The sequence below is a fragment of the Cygnus atratus genome, chromosome 1 (assembly GCF_013377495.2).
Source record: "Cygnus atratus isolate AKBS03 ecotype Queensland, Australia chromosome 1, CAtr_DNAZoo_HiC_assembly, whole genome shotgun sequence".
NCBI lineage: Eukaryota > Metazoa > Chordata > Aves > Anseriformes > Anatidae > Cygnus > Cygnus atratus.
In genome coordinates, this window is record NC_066362.1 from 137,882,065 (window position 1) to 137,897,137 (window position 15,073).

The 15,073-nt window shown below is 37.2% G+C and overlaps 1 protein-coding gene across 1 annotated transcript in view; it reads left to right on the plus strand.

Moving 5' to 3' along the window:
• Positions 1-15,073, plus strand: part of HERC2 (HECT and RLD domain containing E3 ubiquitin protein ligase 2) — a 114,825-nt gene that overhangs the window by 83,155 nt on the left and 16,597 nt on the right. The window contains exons 70-84 of the mRNA XM_035558099.2: positions 621-774; positions 2,073-2,180; positions 3,283-3,414; positions 4,203-4,361; positions 4,454-4,572; positions 4,951-5,076; positions 6,032-6,187; positions 6,333-6,448; positions 6,569-6,767; positions 9,115-9,329; positions 10,051-10,228; positions 11,357-11,518; positions 13,143-13,234; positions 13,639-13,778; positions 14,797-14,984. Coding sequence (XP_035413992.1) covers positions 621-774; positions 2,073-2,180; positions 3,283-3,414; positions 4,203-4,361; positions 4,454-4,572; positions 4,951-5,076; positions 6,032-6,187; positions 6,333-6,448; positions 6,569-6,767; positions 9,115-9,329; positions 10,051-10,228; positions 11,357-11,518; positions 13,143-13,234; positions 13,639-13,778; positions 14,797-14,984 — 2,244 coding nt within the window. The remainder of the gene's footprint in view (positions 1-620; positions 775-2,072; positions 2,181-3,282; positions 3,415-4,202; positions 4,362-4,453; positions 4,573-4,950; positions 5,077-6,031; positions 6,188-6,332; positions 6,449-6,568; positions 6,768-9,114; positions 9,330-10,050; positions 10,229-11,356; positions 11,519-13,142; positions 13,235-13,638; positions 13,779-14,796; positions 14,985-15,073) is intronic.

A 15,073-nucleotide genomic window follows, 5' to 3' on the forward strand; every position in this document is an offset into this window, starting at 1 on the left:
TGTCCTAGTAAACCAGGATTGTGTGAGACCCTAACTGATGTGATTAGTGTAGGAGTAATAAGGTGGCATTTCTGGAACTGTTAATTTTTTTCAAGTTTTTAAATTCCTTATTATGATCAGCTATATGTATACCCCTGTTCTGGATTTGAGATAGTTATTCCCCTCCCACCCCAATGAAATGCACAGTATATATGCACTAACATATCACCATTTTTCCTTCTAGCATTAATAGTGAGTGGCTAAACAACTTTTTTCTTTCCTCCAGAGTCAGAATTTTTATTTGAAACTGCTCTTTAAAAATGAGTCCTGTTCTCTCTAAATTATATGTTTTAATGTTACATTTTGGTTAAAAGATTACATCTTTCACTAATCTCTTGGCCTATGATTTAGTTATGCTTTAGTTTATTTTTTCTGTGAGGGAAAAATATTATTTATTCTGGCGTTTACTTATAAGAGAATTATGGTGTTTGGCTTCTAGTTTTAAAAGTTTTCAAGCTTTAGCGAGGAAATTTTTTTTTTTTTTTAAATTCAGGAAGAAGGGTAGTTGGCTTTAGATTTCTTGGGCTAACCATACATACTTTTTGTAAGCTTGATTTGAGGTTTGTCTTTTTTTTTATTAGGTTGCTGATATGTTGTTGGAGCTATGTGTTACTGAGTTAGAAGATGTGGCAACTGATTCACAAAGTGGTCGTCTTTCATCGCAACCAGTTGTGGTAGAAAGCAGCCATCCATATACTGATGATACATCTTCTAGTGGCACAGTTAAAATACCAGGTATAGAATTCCTAGAGTTATGTTACTAAAATTCGGTTACTTGCAAGCCTACATGCATAAATTTTTCCTCCGCTTACAAAAATGTGTGTAGAACTTTTCATAGAAACATAGAATCATAGAACAGCTTGGGTTGGAAGGGGGCCTTAAAGACCATCTAGTTCCAACCCCTCTGCCATGGACAGAGATGCCACCCACTAGGTCAGGTTGCCCAGGGCCTCATCCAACCTGGCCTCAAACACCTCCAGAGATGGGGCATCCACAGCCTCTCTAGGCAACTTGTTCAGTGCCTCACCACCCTCTGAGTGAAGAATTTCTTCCTGACCTCTAATCTGAAGTTAGGAAGTTTAGTTTAAAACCATTACCCCTTGTCCTATCGTTGTCTGCCTGAGCAAAAAGTTGCTCTCCATCTTTTTATAAGCCCCCTTTAAGTATTGAAAAACTGCAATGAGGTCACCCTGGAGCCTTCTCTTCTGTAAGCTGAACATCCCTAGCCCTCTCAGCCTTTCTTACTAGGAGAGGTGCTCCAGCCCTCTGATCAACTTCATAGCTCTCCTCTAGACCCATTCTACCAGATCAACATTACAATACAAACAACAATACATACAAAGATACAAAAGTATTACTTTTAAAGTAATACTATGTATCCTGTTGCTATAATAAAATATTTCTTAAAACACTCGTATACTGCATGAACATCTCAGTCCTGTGAAATATACGTTTACTCAAGTTTGGTTTCTCTGTCTGTGACTGAGTTCTGTACACCATTTCTCTGCAGCTATATATTACTGCTATTTTCCGTTCAGTTACAAAGCTGAGAATGACCTGAGTTGTTTTCAGGGTCAGTAACTGAACCTGTCTTTCAGAAGAACTGAACTGTCTTTCAGCCTTGATCACTAGGAAATACTTTTTTCCTTTCTATGCTGTATTTTCATTTAGTGCTTCCTTCAGTATGTTATCTGGTACTTAATTCTCTATTGCCTGTATCTTTTGATATTTGTCTTAACTGTAAATACTTTTTTTTTTTTTTTTTTGCTACGGCAACTTCAGTTGGGAATGTTCTGAATATAATCTTCTCTCCTAGCTCAATTCACATGAGCTCTCTACGATGTAAGTCTTTCAAAGAGATGTTAGACAAACAATGTCATTAAACCAAAGCAAGTCCACGTTCTCATTTTTATTAATGAGCACTGTGGCTTCCAAACATTTGCATTTGATTTCATGTGGATTTCTAAAATACTGCATTTTTTTGTGGTATCGATTGCTCTGTAGAAGTGTGTAAATTCTTTGTTGCTGTTTAGGTGCTGAGGGACTGAGAGTAGAATTTGATCGCCAGTGTTCTACAGAGCGGCGTCATGATCCACTCACCATCATGGATGGTGTCAACAGAATTGTTTCCGTCCGATCAGGTGCTTTTCAAAAGTGTCTTGTGTGATTTGCTGTTAAACGCTGAATTAAATGTACCGCCGTGACTTACTCCTTGTCAGGGATATACCAATAACAAAGAGGAAAAACTATGTAAATTGATATTCTATTTTAAACTAAAAAAAAACCCAACCACTGTATGATCTACATACAGACATGAAAGATTGCTTTTCCGAAGAGCAGTTAGAGTGTAAAAAATTAATTACTAGCACCCATGGCACCATATGTGAATTTCTGTATAATCAAAGCATATTTTAACAAATTGGAAAAACAATTGTGAAATGATACTCCTTAGCTAGGTTTTGTCTCTTTCAAGTAATAATTATAGAAATTTGAGCTTTTTTACAGTCAAGACAAATGCTCTTCTGTTGTTGAATGCCCAAAATACAATCTAGGCTCTCTCTTTCTGTTTTCTGCTCTGATCTATTTAACTAACACTACATAAAATCTTCACATCTTTTATCATATTATCTGTAATTTCATTTTAAAGTGCTGTTGATTTTTCAGGAGATGATGGAGGAATATTTTTAATCTCATCAAATTTTACATTGAACCTAACCATACATTACATCGTGTGCAAGGGTCTAAGTAGTTACTGCCTATGCTTAACAATTCTGAACACTCATGATGTGGGCTTTTACTGCTCACCAATTTTTCCCTCAACCTGCTTCAGTTGCACATGTTCATGTGTTTCATTATTGAGCTGATTTTGGTTGGAAAGAGACCTGAAGCTTACAAAAATCTGTTGCAACGTACTAAAAATTAGCATGAAAGAAACTTGAAAATTCTTGCAATTTGAAAACAGAACAATGGATTCTAGTAAGGCTTCATAATTGTTTTTTTGAAAGAGGTATTAAAAGCACTGAGAACATATGTTAGAAGTGCTAATTGAACTGTTTAAGACTTAAGTTTTGTTAACGTAGCATCTTTATAGTTATGTTCATGTGCTCCACATACCTTTTTCTTTTGGAGTGTATTTATGTGATGTTTACAAGACATAATCATAGAGGGAAGTTACTCTTGGTGAGTGGCTTGCATTGGCTCAGTCAGTATACGTGAATATGTTCATGTTACCTGCTGTAACAGGTCGAGAGTGGTCAGATTGGTCTAGTGAGTTGCGAATTCCAGGGGATGAACTGAAATGGAAGTTCATCAGTGATGGCTCCGTAAACGGATGGGGATGGCGATTCACTGTTTACCCTATCATGCCAGCTGCAGGTAAGATCATCGCGTTTACATAAGGATGAGAGAGTATATTTACTAGTTCAGTTTCTACAATTAAATTTATTCCACAGTCTAAATATTTACATGCTGAAGTTTTAATTATTTATATTCATAGTATGAAAAATTTTTCATACCTGGGAAAAGTTTTCAACAAAGTCCTGAGAGGTGTACTTGTACATAAAGGAGAGAGAGAAATATTTTTGTAATTGCTGTAGTTTGCCTCTCCATCAGTGAAGAGAGGTTACTTCTGAGGCATAATTCATGTGAATTTTTTTCTAATGAGCCTTTGGGATTAGGTGAACTGTGTTGTGATTGGTGATAGGATGCAAGGGAACGGCTTAAATCTGAGTTGGGGGAAGTTCAGATTGGATATTAGGAAAAAGTTCTTCACTGAGAGGAGGGTGGTCAAGCACTGGAATAAGCTCCTCATGGTCATAACCCCAAACCAGTTGTTGTTGAAGAAGCATTTGGCTAATGCTCTTAGATATATGGTTTAAATCCTAAGAGCTGCCTTGTGTGGCGTCACAAGTTGAACTTGATCCTTGTGGGTCCCTTCCAACTCAAGACATTCTATGATTCTATGTCATGAAAGTGCCTCTTCTTTCCTGCCCCTTCAAAGGGAGGTGGAATAGACCAACTCAGATGTAGACCAGCACTGTAGACTGCTGCGTTTGGTCAGCTAAATCCTGCCCTTGTTCCGTTCTTATGTCAGTCCAAGGGCAAATCTTCTCCACCTTCTATTTTCTTACTTTATTTTATGTTTTACTTTTTGTTTCTTGCAGGCCCCAAAGACCTTCTCTCAGATCGTTGCATTCTTTCATGTCCCTCAATGGATTTGGTTACATGTTTGTTGGATTTTCGCTTAAATTTTGCTTCCAACAGGAGTATAGTTCCTCGCTTGGCAGCTTCTCTTGCAGCTTGTGCTCAGCTGAGTGCCTTAGGTAGGTGTAAGTCTTAAATTTAAGTCTGCTTGTTTGAAGTTAAAATGATTGTTTAAAGTAATTCTGGGTTTTGTGTGCTTATATTTCTTTAGCTGCTGGCCACAGAATGTGGGCTTTGCAGAGACTACGGAAACTGCTCACAACAGAATTTGGCCAGTCTATTAACATCAACCGGATTCTTGGGGATAACGATGGGGAAACACGAGCTTTGGTAAGCAGGCAGCGATGCTCTTCTCTAACATTTTTCACATTAAGATATATGCAAAGCATTAAAAATGCTGGCCCTGCTGTAAAAGGCTTTTATTGTTAACCACAAAATAGGAAATGTGCATATGAATAGCCTACTTTCACAGGTGTGTAAGTACCTGTAAAGGGACTCCATTTTAGGAAAGAAAAAAAAAAAACAACTAATACCAGTTTTGTGTCTATGTGATTTTGGAATTGTCAAAAATGATATAAATACTTCTGTATTTGGAAACGATTCTTCACATAACTAACTGTAGTTCGTTAAGTTACTAATTTTTTGTCATGGTTATCTAAACTTCTTGTAATTCATAGACAAATTTTCTTGTTCTGCGGTTTCTCTTAGAGTTTCACAGGGAGTGCTTTAGCTGCGTTGGTTAAAGGTCTTCCAGAAGCTTTGCAGCGACAGTTTGACTATGAAGACCCTATTGTGAGAGGTGGCAAACAACTGCTCCACAGCCCTTTCTTTAAGGTAATGGGATACAATCAGTAAAGAATTCATTACACATGTTTTTCTGGAATTTTTTGTGATACTAGGTGAGCACCTAGTAGTGATAGAGAAAATTCTTGTAAAGGTTGCTCTTAGTGAATTTTGAAAAATGGGTCTGAACTCATAGAGATGAAGTTGCATAAAAAAAAAAATCAGAATGCCACTTCTAAAAGGAGAATCAAATATACAAATAAAAGATCAGGAAAAACGTTTGAAAGTGTAGTAGGCTACAGCTGAAACTGTTTTTGACAACTGATTTCTGAGTTTTCCTAACAGGAGTATTGTATATTTTTATTTATCTGTTTAAATACCCTGAAGGTGGTGTTGACCTCTGGTTGGAACAAATAAAAATGCCTTAAAAGGAATGGTCTTCAGTTTGGGGCCTCATACTTCAAAGTGCAAAGAAATGAGCTGAGGAGGTCTAGAGAAGAGCAACAAGAATAATAAGGCTAAAAAAGCTTCCCCTGTAGTAAGAGTTAAAATAAGAGGATTTACCTATCTTAAAGAAATTCTTTAAGTAAAAGGTTTTACAGAGAAGTAATCTATTGTTCACCAACTTCACCAGTAAACTAAATTGATTTCATTAGAGGAAAGATACTTAGTTTAGAAATGGAAGGTAAAAAGTTCAGCATATGGCATTTGATGTTGAAAAGATAATTAATCTAGGAGGTGTTTTTCACAGGGGTGTTGTGAAAATTGTTGGATTGGAGGAGGAAATTAGATATCTAACTGTGTGAGATCGTCTGGGTACACTTGATACTGCCCATTCAATGAGAGTAATGGACATGGATAGCTCTTGATGTCCCCTGTACTTCACATTTTTTGAGACTGTGTTCATGCCCTACTGGTCTATGAGCTGTTCTACTACATCAAATGCATATTACTCTTTATTACACATTTTTGATGCATCCATTATGTCCGTTTTGTTTGTCTGCAGGTGCTTGTGGCTCTTGCTTGTGATCTAGAATTGGACACTCTCCCTTGCTGTGCAGAGACACACAAATGGGCTTGGTTCAGAAGATATTGTATGGCATCCAGGGTTGCTGTGGCTCTTGATAAAAGGACTCCATTACCTCGCCTTTTCCTCGATGAGGTATTGCAGGAATATTTTAAATAGCTTATGGAACATGTGAAAATGTTTCATTTAAAGGAATATGCTGAGATTTGAATTGTTTTATGACTATGATAGGAGTAGCTGGTAATTGGAATAACGTTGTTTAATCCAAAATATTTTACAGGTGGCAAAGAAAATCCGAGAATTAATGGCAGATAATGAAAATATGGATGTTCTTCATGAGTGCCATGATGTCTTTAAGAGAGAACAGGATGAACAGCTTGTCCAGTGGATGAATAGGTTATTTCTTTCAACTGTCACTTGTTTTGTCTTGTGATGCTTCACTCTCATGCAACAAACAACTTTTTTTGTGACTTTCTAGAAGCTCTTTTATAACTTTTTATTTCAAATTTTATGTAGACGACCTGACGATTGGACACTTTCAGCTGGAGGCAGTGGAACTATTTATGGTTGGGGTCATAATCACAGAGGACAACTTGGTGGGATTGAAGGGGCAAAAGTCAAAGTCCCAACTCCATGTGAAGCTCTTGCTACTCTTAGACCAGTGCAATTAATCGGTGGTGAACAGACTCTGTTTGCAGTGACTGCTGATGGAAAAGTAAGCATACAATAAATAAATGTTTGTTAAACTCCCTTTAAAAATTTCATCCTATTATTCAGAATGAGTTTGGCTAAATCAGTAGTAATATGTGTATCCCCATTTAATTAATTAAATATATTTTAAAATGAAATTAAACTGTACCAACTCTGCCTGTACAACACAGGACTTCAATGTGCTATAGCATTAAATGCGTGAAACAAGACATGAATATTTTAGTTTTCAATTCAGAGCTGTGAGCAGATTTTTGGAAAACAAAGAAGAATAAAAACAATAGGCTCATAGAGTCCCATAAAACAGTACAGAGAGTAAAATGTGATGGTGATGGTCTCCCTAGGTTGTTCAGGGCTAGCTAAATGCCTTTAAGTTAGATATTGCAGGATTTAATTTGTAGATGCTTAAACCCTCAGTGGAAAGGTGTGCCATGCAAAGATTTAGGGTTAGGCATAAGAGAAAAAAATAAGTTTGTGAATTTGAAAACATCTTAATTTTGATACAGATGGCAACTTTGTGTGGAGGATGTGATTGAGATTTTTAGCTAGACTTTTTGTAACAGTTTCACTATAGTGTATCACTAGATTAATGTTTCTGTCCTAAGCAGTCAGTATCATCCTTGTTAATGATTCACAAAAGGATAAGGAATGGATTAATTGCTTGACGTCATTGTGTTGAGACAAATACGTTTTGGATAGACAAGAAGGGTAAAAAGCGGTACTGTGTTTAAAAAGTGTATGTATGGGATGGAATTGGAAGAAGCAACTGTGTTTATATGTGCCTATTGCAAGGAAGAAAGAGAACTACAGTAGTAATGCTTGAAAGAAACCTGTGGGTGATACATGATTTTGTGATGCTATCACACAAAGTTATGGTTTCTCGATACTTTTACAAAATCAACATTAGGATTTAAAGTAAAATTCATTAGATCAGTGACAGCTCATATTGACTTGAACGTAGCCTTATTTTCATTCCTGGCATCAGAGGTACTAAATTTCATGTGTTCTACATTCAGGTACAGGTAATTGAATGTTCCTGGGGGAAGGAAAATTAAATGCCTAGCAGACTAGAGACTGTGGCTTATGGCATAGGATTTAGAAACTTTGAAAATGTAAAACCTTTTTTAAAAAGTTCTTATTTTAAGGGGAATATGTGCAAACCATTTTATCTTTTTTATTATGAAACTTGTATTTTTCATAAAGCTTGAAAACCTAGAGCAGACTTTTCTTTGCATAATTATATAATCATATTTCACTGATCAATTTTTTGGCGACACAGATTGAAACTGGTGACAAGAAATTGCTGTGCTTAGTATTTCCTTGATTGAGGTTAGATTGTATTGCAGTAAAAAGAAGTGTGGAAAATTGTTTTTCAGAATGTGTTTACATATACCTGACAGGGAATTTTGGAGCAGGCTAGCGTAAATTCCTCTTGTGAAACTGAATAGTTGCATGCTACCTCCAGCTACTGAGTGCTCCTTGTTTCGCTTGGAAAGATAATCTGAATTGCCATGGGAAATACCTCCTGTGAGTGTAGAACAGTTGATTAACAAAATTAAGTCACAGTTGCATATGTAGGTAGAATTTTCTCTTTCTTTCTGAACCAGCTTGTAGAATTGGGAAAGTAGATAGTTTCTGGAAATGTAAAGCCTTCTTGAGGTCTTAAAGGGAAGCTCAAGGCTTTAAAGCTAAGCACAAACAAAGTGATTATGAAGAATTTAATTAAATATGTGTCAGGTCATCTCTGAAAGCAAAAGAAATTAGTGTCTATGCAGTAGAGATGACATGAGTAAGAGGCCTTAGATGATAAATATGGTACCCGCAAAGGGGGAGAAGAGGTATGCATACTGGAGGAGTTTGTGTTTCTTTGCAGCCAGCTGTTTCTGCTTCAGATTTAATGAAGAATTTGTTGCCCAAAGCCAGCCTACCTTATCCATCTATGTTGATCTAGTAAGAAAAAGAATGTAACCTTTGTTTCAACTTTTGTCTTTGTCCTTAGACTAGTGTGTGTTCTGTAGCACTATCAGCACCAATATGAAAGCTCAAGAAATCCCTATTCTTCCATATGTTCAGGAACTTCAGTATAGAACATGTACTGATGTTGCTCACTTACATTAAATCATAAAAAACAAAGCCACTCTTACTTTGAAAGGAAAAACCTCTTGCTGTTGATATACACATTCTGGAAAATTCCAGAAGAGGGTATAAGGGTATAGAGGCAAGCAAAAAGCTGTTTTTTCCAGGCTTTTCTTTAATTATATTTTAGTATACATTCATTAAGAGTTCTTCTCTACAGTTCTAGTGAATGTTCTTCAAGGCATAAAAGAACTTGAATTGTATTCTTCATTTTAAAGCTGTATGCCACTGGATACGGAGCAGGTGGTAGGCTTGGAATTGGAGGAACAGAGTCAGTTTCTACTCCAACTTTACTGGAATCCATTCAGCACGTGTTTATAAAGAAAGTCGCAGTGAACTCAGGAGGAAAGCACTGTTTGGCATTGTCTTCTGAGGGAGAAGTTTATTCTTGGGGTGAAGCAGAAGATGGTAAACTTGGTCATGGAAACCGAAGGTAATGCTTTGAGGTGTTATTTTGTAAAACTGCTAATGGGTATCTATTATAGTTGCAATGTATTTAAGTGTTACGTGAGTCTGTATGTTGAAGTGTTAATTACTGGTATGGGAAGGTATTTTTTTAGATTGGAGAACTACAAAATACTCATCAGGTAAAGTTGCTTGGATTTCTATGAGTAGATACTGTATTCCAGCACATCTGTAGATGCCAAAGACCAGTGGATTTCCTTTGGAATTTATCTTGTGGGTATGTGGAACTTCATGGCACTTTAGGAGGGAGCAAAACTGCCGTTCTTTTTTTGCTGTTCATATGCATTGTTTCCTATGTTAAAGGCGAAATTCTGTTGTGTTTGAGACAACGATATTCTGAACCAAAAAGAAAAAGGAATGTTTAAGTCCATGGAGAAAAGCAGTCCAATGCAATATACATTATCAAAATTTCTAGTGTTAAATTGGACTGATTTTCCAGTGTAAACGCTTCTGTAGTTTCACTTAACCTGTAATTCTTTAGTATAACATATGGTAAAATAATTCTGTCTTATTAATTAATTAATATTTCTGAATGAATAATGAAACACAAATCTTGAGGATGTTAAACTGGAACAAAATTAAATTCTGAAGTAGATTCCCTTGTACTCATTTTATAAAGCTCTCTGTACATTGGTGTATGTGAATGGTCTATCCTAAAAGTTCTGTCAGAACAATTATTTTCATTTCAGCCCTTGTGATCGTCCTCGTGTAATTGAATCTCTGAGAGGTATAGAAGTGGTTGACATTGCAGCTGGAGGAGCACACAGTGCATGCATTACAGCTGCAGGAGACCTTTTTACATGGGGAAAGGGAAGATACGGACGCCTTGGGCATGGAGATAGTGAGGACCAACTAAAACCTAAACTGGTATGAAATGTTTGGAATTCTATATGGTCTTAGTTCAGCTCTTAACTTCCGATTTGTAACTTTTCCAATTTCTACGTATAAAGAATAAAAGGAAGAAGTGGCAGCATACGTTTGTAGGAAACGTCCTGTTGCTTTAGAAAACAGGAATGGATTGAAAGAATGAAGTGAAAGTAGAGCTGTAAAGCTTTACTAGAGATCACTAAGCAGCTTATTAGTAATTTGTTTAACTCTCCCTGTCAAGCAAAACAACATCTCTAGAGTGTGTAAAGGACATAGCAGTTTACAGTTGGTACAGATTTACATGCTATTGTCACTTCCAGTTTGGGTGGAGATGTGGGAGTGGTAAGTATCTTAAATGCACTTTAGCTGCCTGCACTCCCTTCGCATAAATACTTTGCACTGAAAAGAACCAGATGTTCTCATTCCCCTGCTCCCAAAAACAAGGTCTACCCACCTTTGTTATACATCCTCCCCTTCCCTTCATCCCCACCCCCTCCTCACCCCATTTTCTTGGTTATTATGAAGGTAGCTAGTCTGTAGATGAGTTTGAAGTGTGTGAAGTTGTGGATGATGGATTAGGCTACCTCTAATCCCGTATTTCAAGTAGGGGTGTGGACTGGGAGGATGCAGTTTGTGTGGTAAGTATCCTTTTACTTTGTTATTCCCAATTCCATACCTCATCACTAGATGGCAGCATTTCAGAAGTTAAGATGTTGGTTAAATTCAGATAATGCAAGTGCTAGGAAATCGTAAACTCCTAAAAGGCTATTGGGAAATAAGCGCTATATACAATAGCGAACCATAGAATCTGAAATTATGTGAACAGAATATAGTCTTTGAAAACCTTACATGTTTTGTATGAGTTATTTTCCTTGACTTCTTCAGTGAAAAATTTAACTTGTCAACCAAGGAAAAAGAATAATCCAGTATTTTAAAATGTGTAGTCAGCTTTCATTTTGTTGGTTTGAATAGAGCAAAGGCCTTTGACTTGAATTTATTTGCATGATCCTGTGGTACTTCAGACCCACAATTCCAGTGAAGCACCTTTCCAAGTTGGGTTTGTCGTCTTTTATGAAACTAAATGACTGAGTCTTTTGTTGTAAACAAGAACTGGTGATTGCTTTACAGGTGGAAGCTCTCCAGGGCTATCGTGTGATTGACATAGCCTGTGGCAGCGGAGATGCACAGACATTATGCCTTACTGATGATGATACAGTCTGGTCCTGGGGTGATGGAGATTATGGAAAACTTGGGAGAGGAGGCAGTGATGGCTGTAAAGTACCAATGAAGGTATTTGAACATAATTTTTTCATCGTTTTAGAAGCCATGAGGTTAGTAGAGAACACTGAAAACAGATTCATTAACATATGCAAACTTCCACCTACTTGGGACATCAGATTTCTTCTGTTGTTAATAATGGGATTTGTAGGATACAATGACTGGTCTTCAAGTTTTGTGCTGACTGATAAAGTTGTCCTTTGTTTTTCTTTTTGATGAAATTGGTGGCTCCAGGAATATTTCTTATTTTAACTTTGGTTCCTCTCAGAAGGTTAGATTTTTCCCAAGAAATCTTTATATTTCATAGAATCACAGAATGGTTTGGGTTGGAAGGGACCTTAAAGACCATCCAGTTCCAACCCCCCGCCATGGGCAGGGACACCTCCCACCAGACCAGGTTGCCCAAAGCCCCATCCAGCCTGGCCTTGAACACCTCCAGGGATGGGGCATCCACAGCTTCTCTGGGCAGCCTGTTCCAGGGCCTCACCACCGTCAGAGTGAAGAATTTCTTCCTTTTATCTAATATAGACCTACAGTTTTTTAGCTTAAAGCAATTACTCCTTGTCCTGTCACTACACCCCCTGACAAAGAGTCCCTCCCCAGCTTTCCTGTAGGCCCCCTTTAGGTACTGGGAGGTGGAGAAGAACCTTCTCTTCTCTGGGCTGAACAACCCCAACTCCCTCAGCCTGTCTTCACAGGAGAGGTGCTCCAGTCTCTTGATCATCCTCGTGGCCTTCCTCTGGACTTGTTTTAATAGGTCTGTGGTGTTCTTGTGCTGGGGGCCTCAGAGCTGAACACAGTGCTCCAGGTGGGGTTTCACAAGAGCAGAGTAGAGGGGAAGAATCACCTCCCTTAACCTGCTGTCCATGCTTCCTTTTGTTAATAAAGTTGCGTAATACTACCTCATGTCATACTTTCTCTGTACGTTATCAATTCAAGTCAATATCAACATCAATTCAAGTATCAGCACTTGAAACAGAGATGAGCAGTGTTTGTGTTGGAGAGTAATGTAAGTGTATACCTGTGCGCAGTGTGTTTTAGATTCTTAGTCCAGAATCACACCTTTTATGTAGATAAAGGTGTCCACATTCCGTTTCCCAAAGGACAGAGTCTACCAGACTATCCCAAGTAAGATTTTTATTGCATGATGCAACACAATATGAAAGTAGCTTGTTTGTCTCATAAATCATCAGTCCCATAGCATTGATGGTAAAATGACATGAGGACCTACACAGTGAGTAGGAACGGTGTACTGCAGGTTTAAGTATTTTTTTGCTGTCAGCAGAATCACATCCAATGTCAGAGGAGCTAGGGATGATTAATGTTAAGAATTTGGAGACAGGACCTTACTGTTTTTACTAAGCAGCAATTACTGCAGGTAAAATACTAGATAAGATCTTAAACAATTTTCCAAGTCTGAGCTTCTTTTGAATGTTTAAGTAGTAAATAGTGGAAAGATGAAAGGAGTGGAATTCTGTTAAATGATCTATATACATATTTTAATTCATAAGCATACACATAGACACTTTAACACTTACACATCCTATTTGACTTAAGACATTCCTAAATACAAGGCAGTTGATGAAACTATAGCTTCCTTAATTAATTTTGATTTATTTTGCTATTATTTTCCTAGATCGATTCCCTCACAGGCCTTGGAGTGGTTAAAGTAGAATGTGGATCGCAATTTTCTGTGGCTCTTACCAAATCTGGAGCAGTATATACCTGGTAAATATCTTACGTTAGTTATCATTCCAGTCTCTGAGGTCAGTGAACTTATTGTTTTTTGCAATTGGATGCTTCTAATCCTTGGCCTTGACACTTTTAGAAGAAACAAAATACACATGCAAATGTGGTGTAAGGACCTGCACAGCATAAGCAGGAACCATGTAGTGGGGTTTTAAGTATTCTTTACTCTGTCAGCAGAATCACATCCATGCCATATGAGCTGGGGTTGATTCATGTTGAATAATTGGAGACAGAGCCGTATTGTTTCCGCTAAATATCGAATGTTTTTGGTTGTTGGACTATTTATAAATAAATCTACAGGCCTAATATCAAACACAGTCTGTCCTCATATTTTCTTCTAAAATTAAAACAGAGTTTTAAAATGTTTTACCTTCTCTGTGCAGGGGAAAAGGAGATTATCATCGGCTAGGCCATGGATCTGATGACCACGTTAGAAGACCACGACAAGTGCAGGGATTGCAAGGAAAGAAAGTCATTGCAATTGCTACGGGGTCTTTACACTGTGTTTGCTGCACTGAAGATGGTATAAAAATCAGATACATTACTTAGTACTGCATTTGGAGGGGAAATACATTTTTTTAGTCAGATGTTGGTAGGCTGTCCGTGTTAAAAATACTGGTCCTTTATGTGCATGGGCATATTTTGTTTGCAGATGTTGCATAAATCTTGAGTAGAAAGTATGTTATTGATTTACAGTGATCACTTAAAAATAACTGAAGGCTTTTAATTGATAAAAATTGAGTTAAGTTTCATAAATACTGACAGTCAAAGAAAAATACAGAGCTCTAAAAGTTATTGCAAGTTCGTCAAGGAGTTGAATGAATGGATTTAGTGTTTTTGCAGGTTTTCTTTACCTGTTGAGGTGTTCTAACCTGGTAAATGAAGCATTGTGCAAACAATACGGCTTCTTATAGAGTAGGTTGAGATACAAGATATTCTTTGCAGCAGACTCACTCCTGAATTTAACTAACAAGTCTGCACAATAAGTGGGTGTTATAGATGCTAGTGAAATAGGAGATAGCTGTAGAAAATGAATGCTTGGAAATGAGGTTGATATTTTAAAAAGGATTTTCTAATCTTCCAGCAGTAAACACCCATTGTAATGTCCACTCTAATAATACAGCTGTTATAGGCTCTCTTCTCTTATACAAAATGTTAAGTCTTTTCTAATTCTTTTTTAATATCTTTTTTTTTTTTTTTGCTGTGAAACTGATCAAGACCAGACTCTTTTCTGATGTATCCATTAGTATTCTTCTGGTCTGCCATTTCCTACTGTTTCCTACTACTCCGCAACAAAGCAGAACTTTGTTGTACACACTATGAAGAAATAGATGCATCTAATACTAGCTGCTGTAGGGATGTAATTGTGTCATTTGATTTTTACCTGCAACAGATAGTGGTTTTCAGGGTGACTACAGTACTGGAAATCTTAATTACAGTTGAGGGCCTCATTTGGTTAAATAGTTTGTCTGATTTTTTTTAAAATAAAATTTTATAAACTTCTGTCTTGGCTTCAGAATTAATTACTTTTATTGGTTTAGGGGAGGTGTATACATGGGGAGATAATGATGAAGGGCAGCTTGGGGACGGAACAACTAATGCCATCCAAAGACCGCGCTTGGTTGCAGCACTTCAGGGCAAAAAGATAAACAGGGTAGCCTGTGGCTCAGCACATACTTTAGCATGGTCAACCAGTAAACCTGCAAATGCTGGCAAGCTCCCTACGCAGGTAATACTTTCGGCTTACTACGTTCAGATTCTAAATGTACTTAGTATTCTTATTGTTGATCTTCTAGCAGACATATTTCCTTTCTAAAT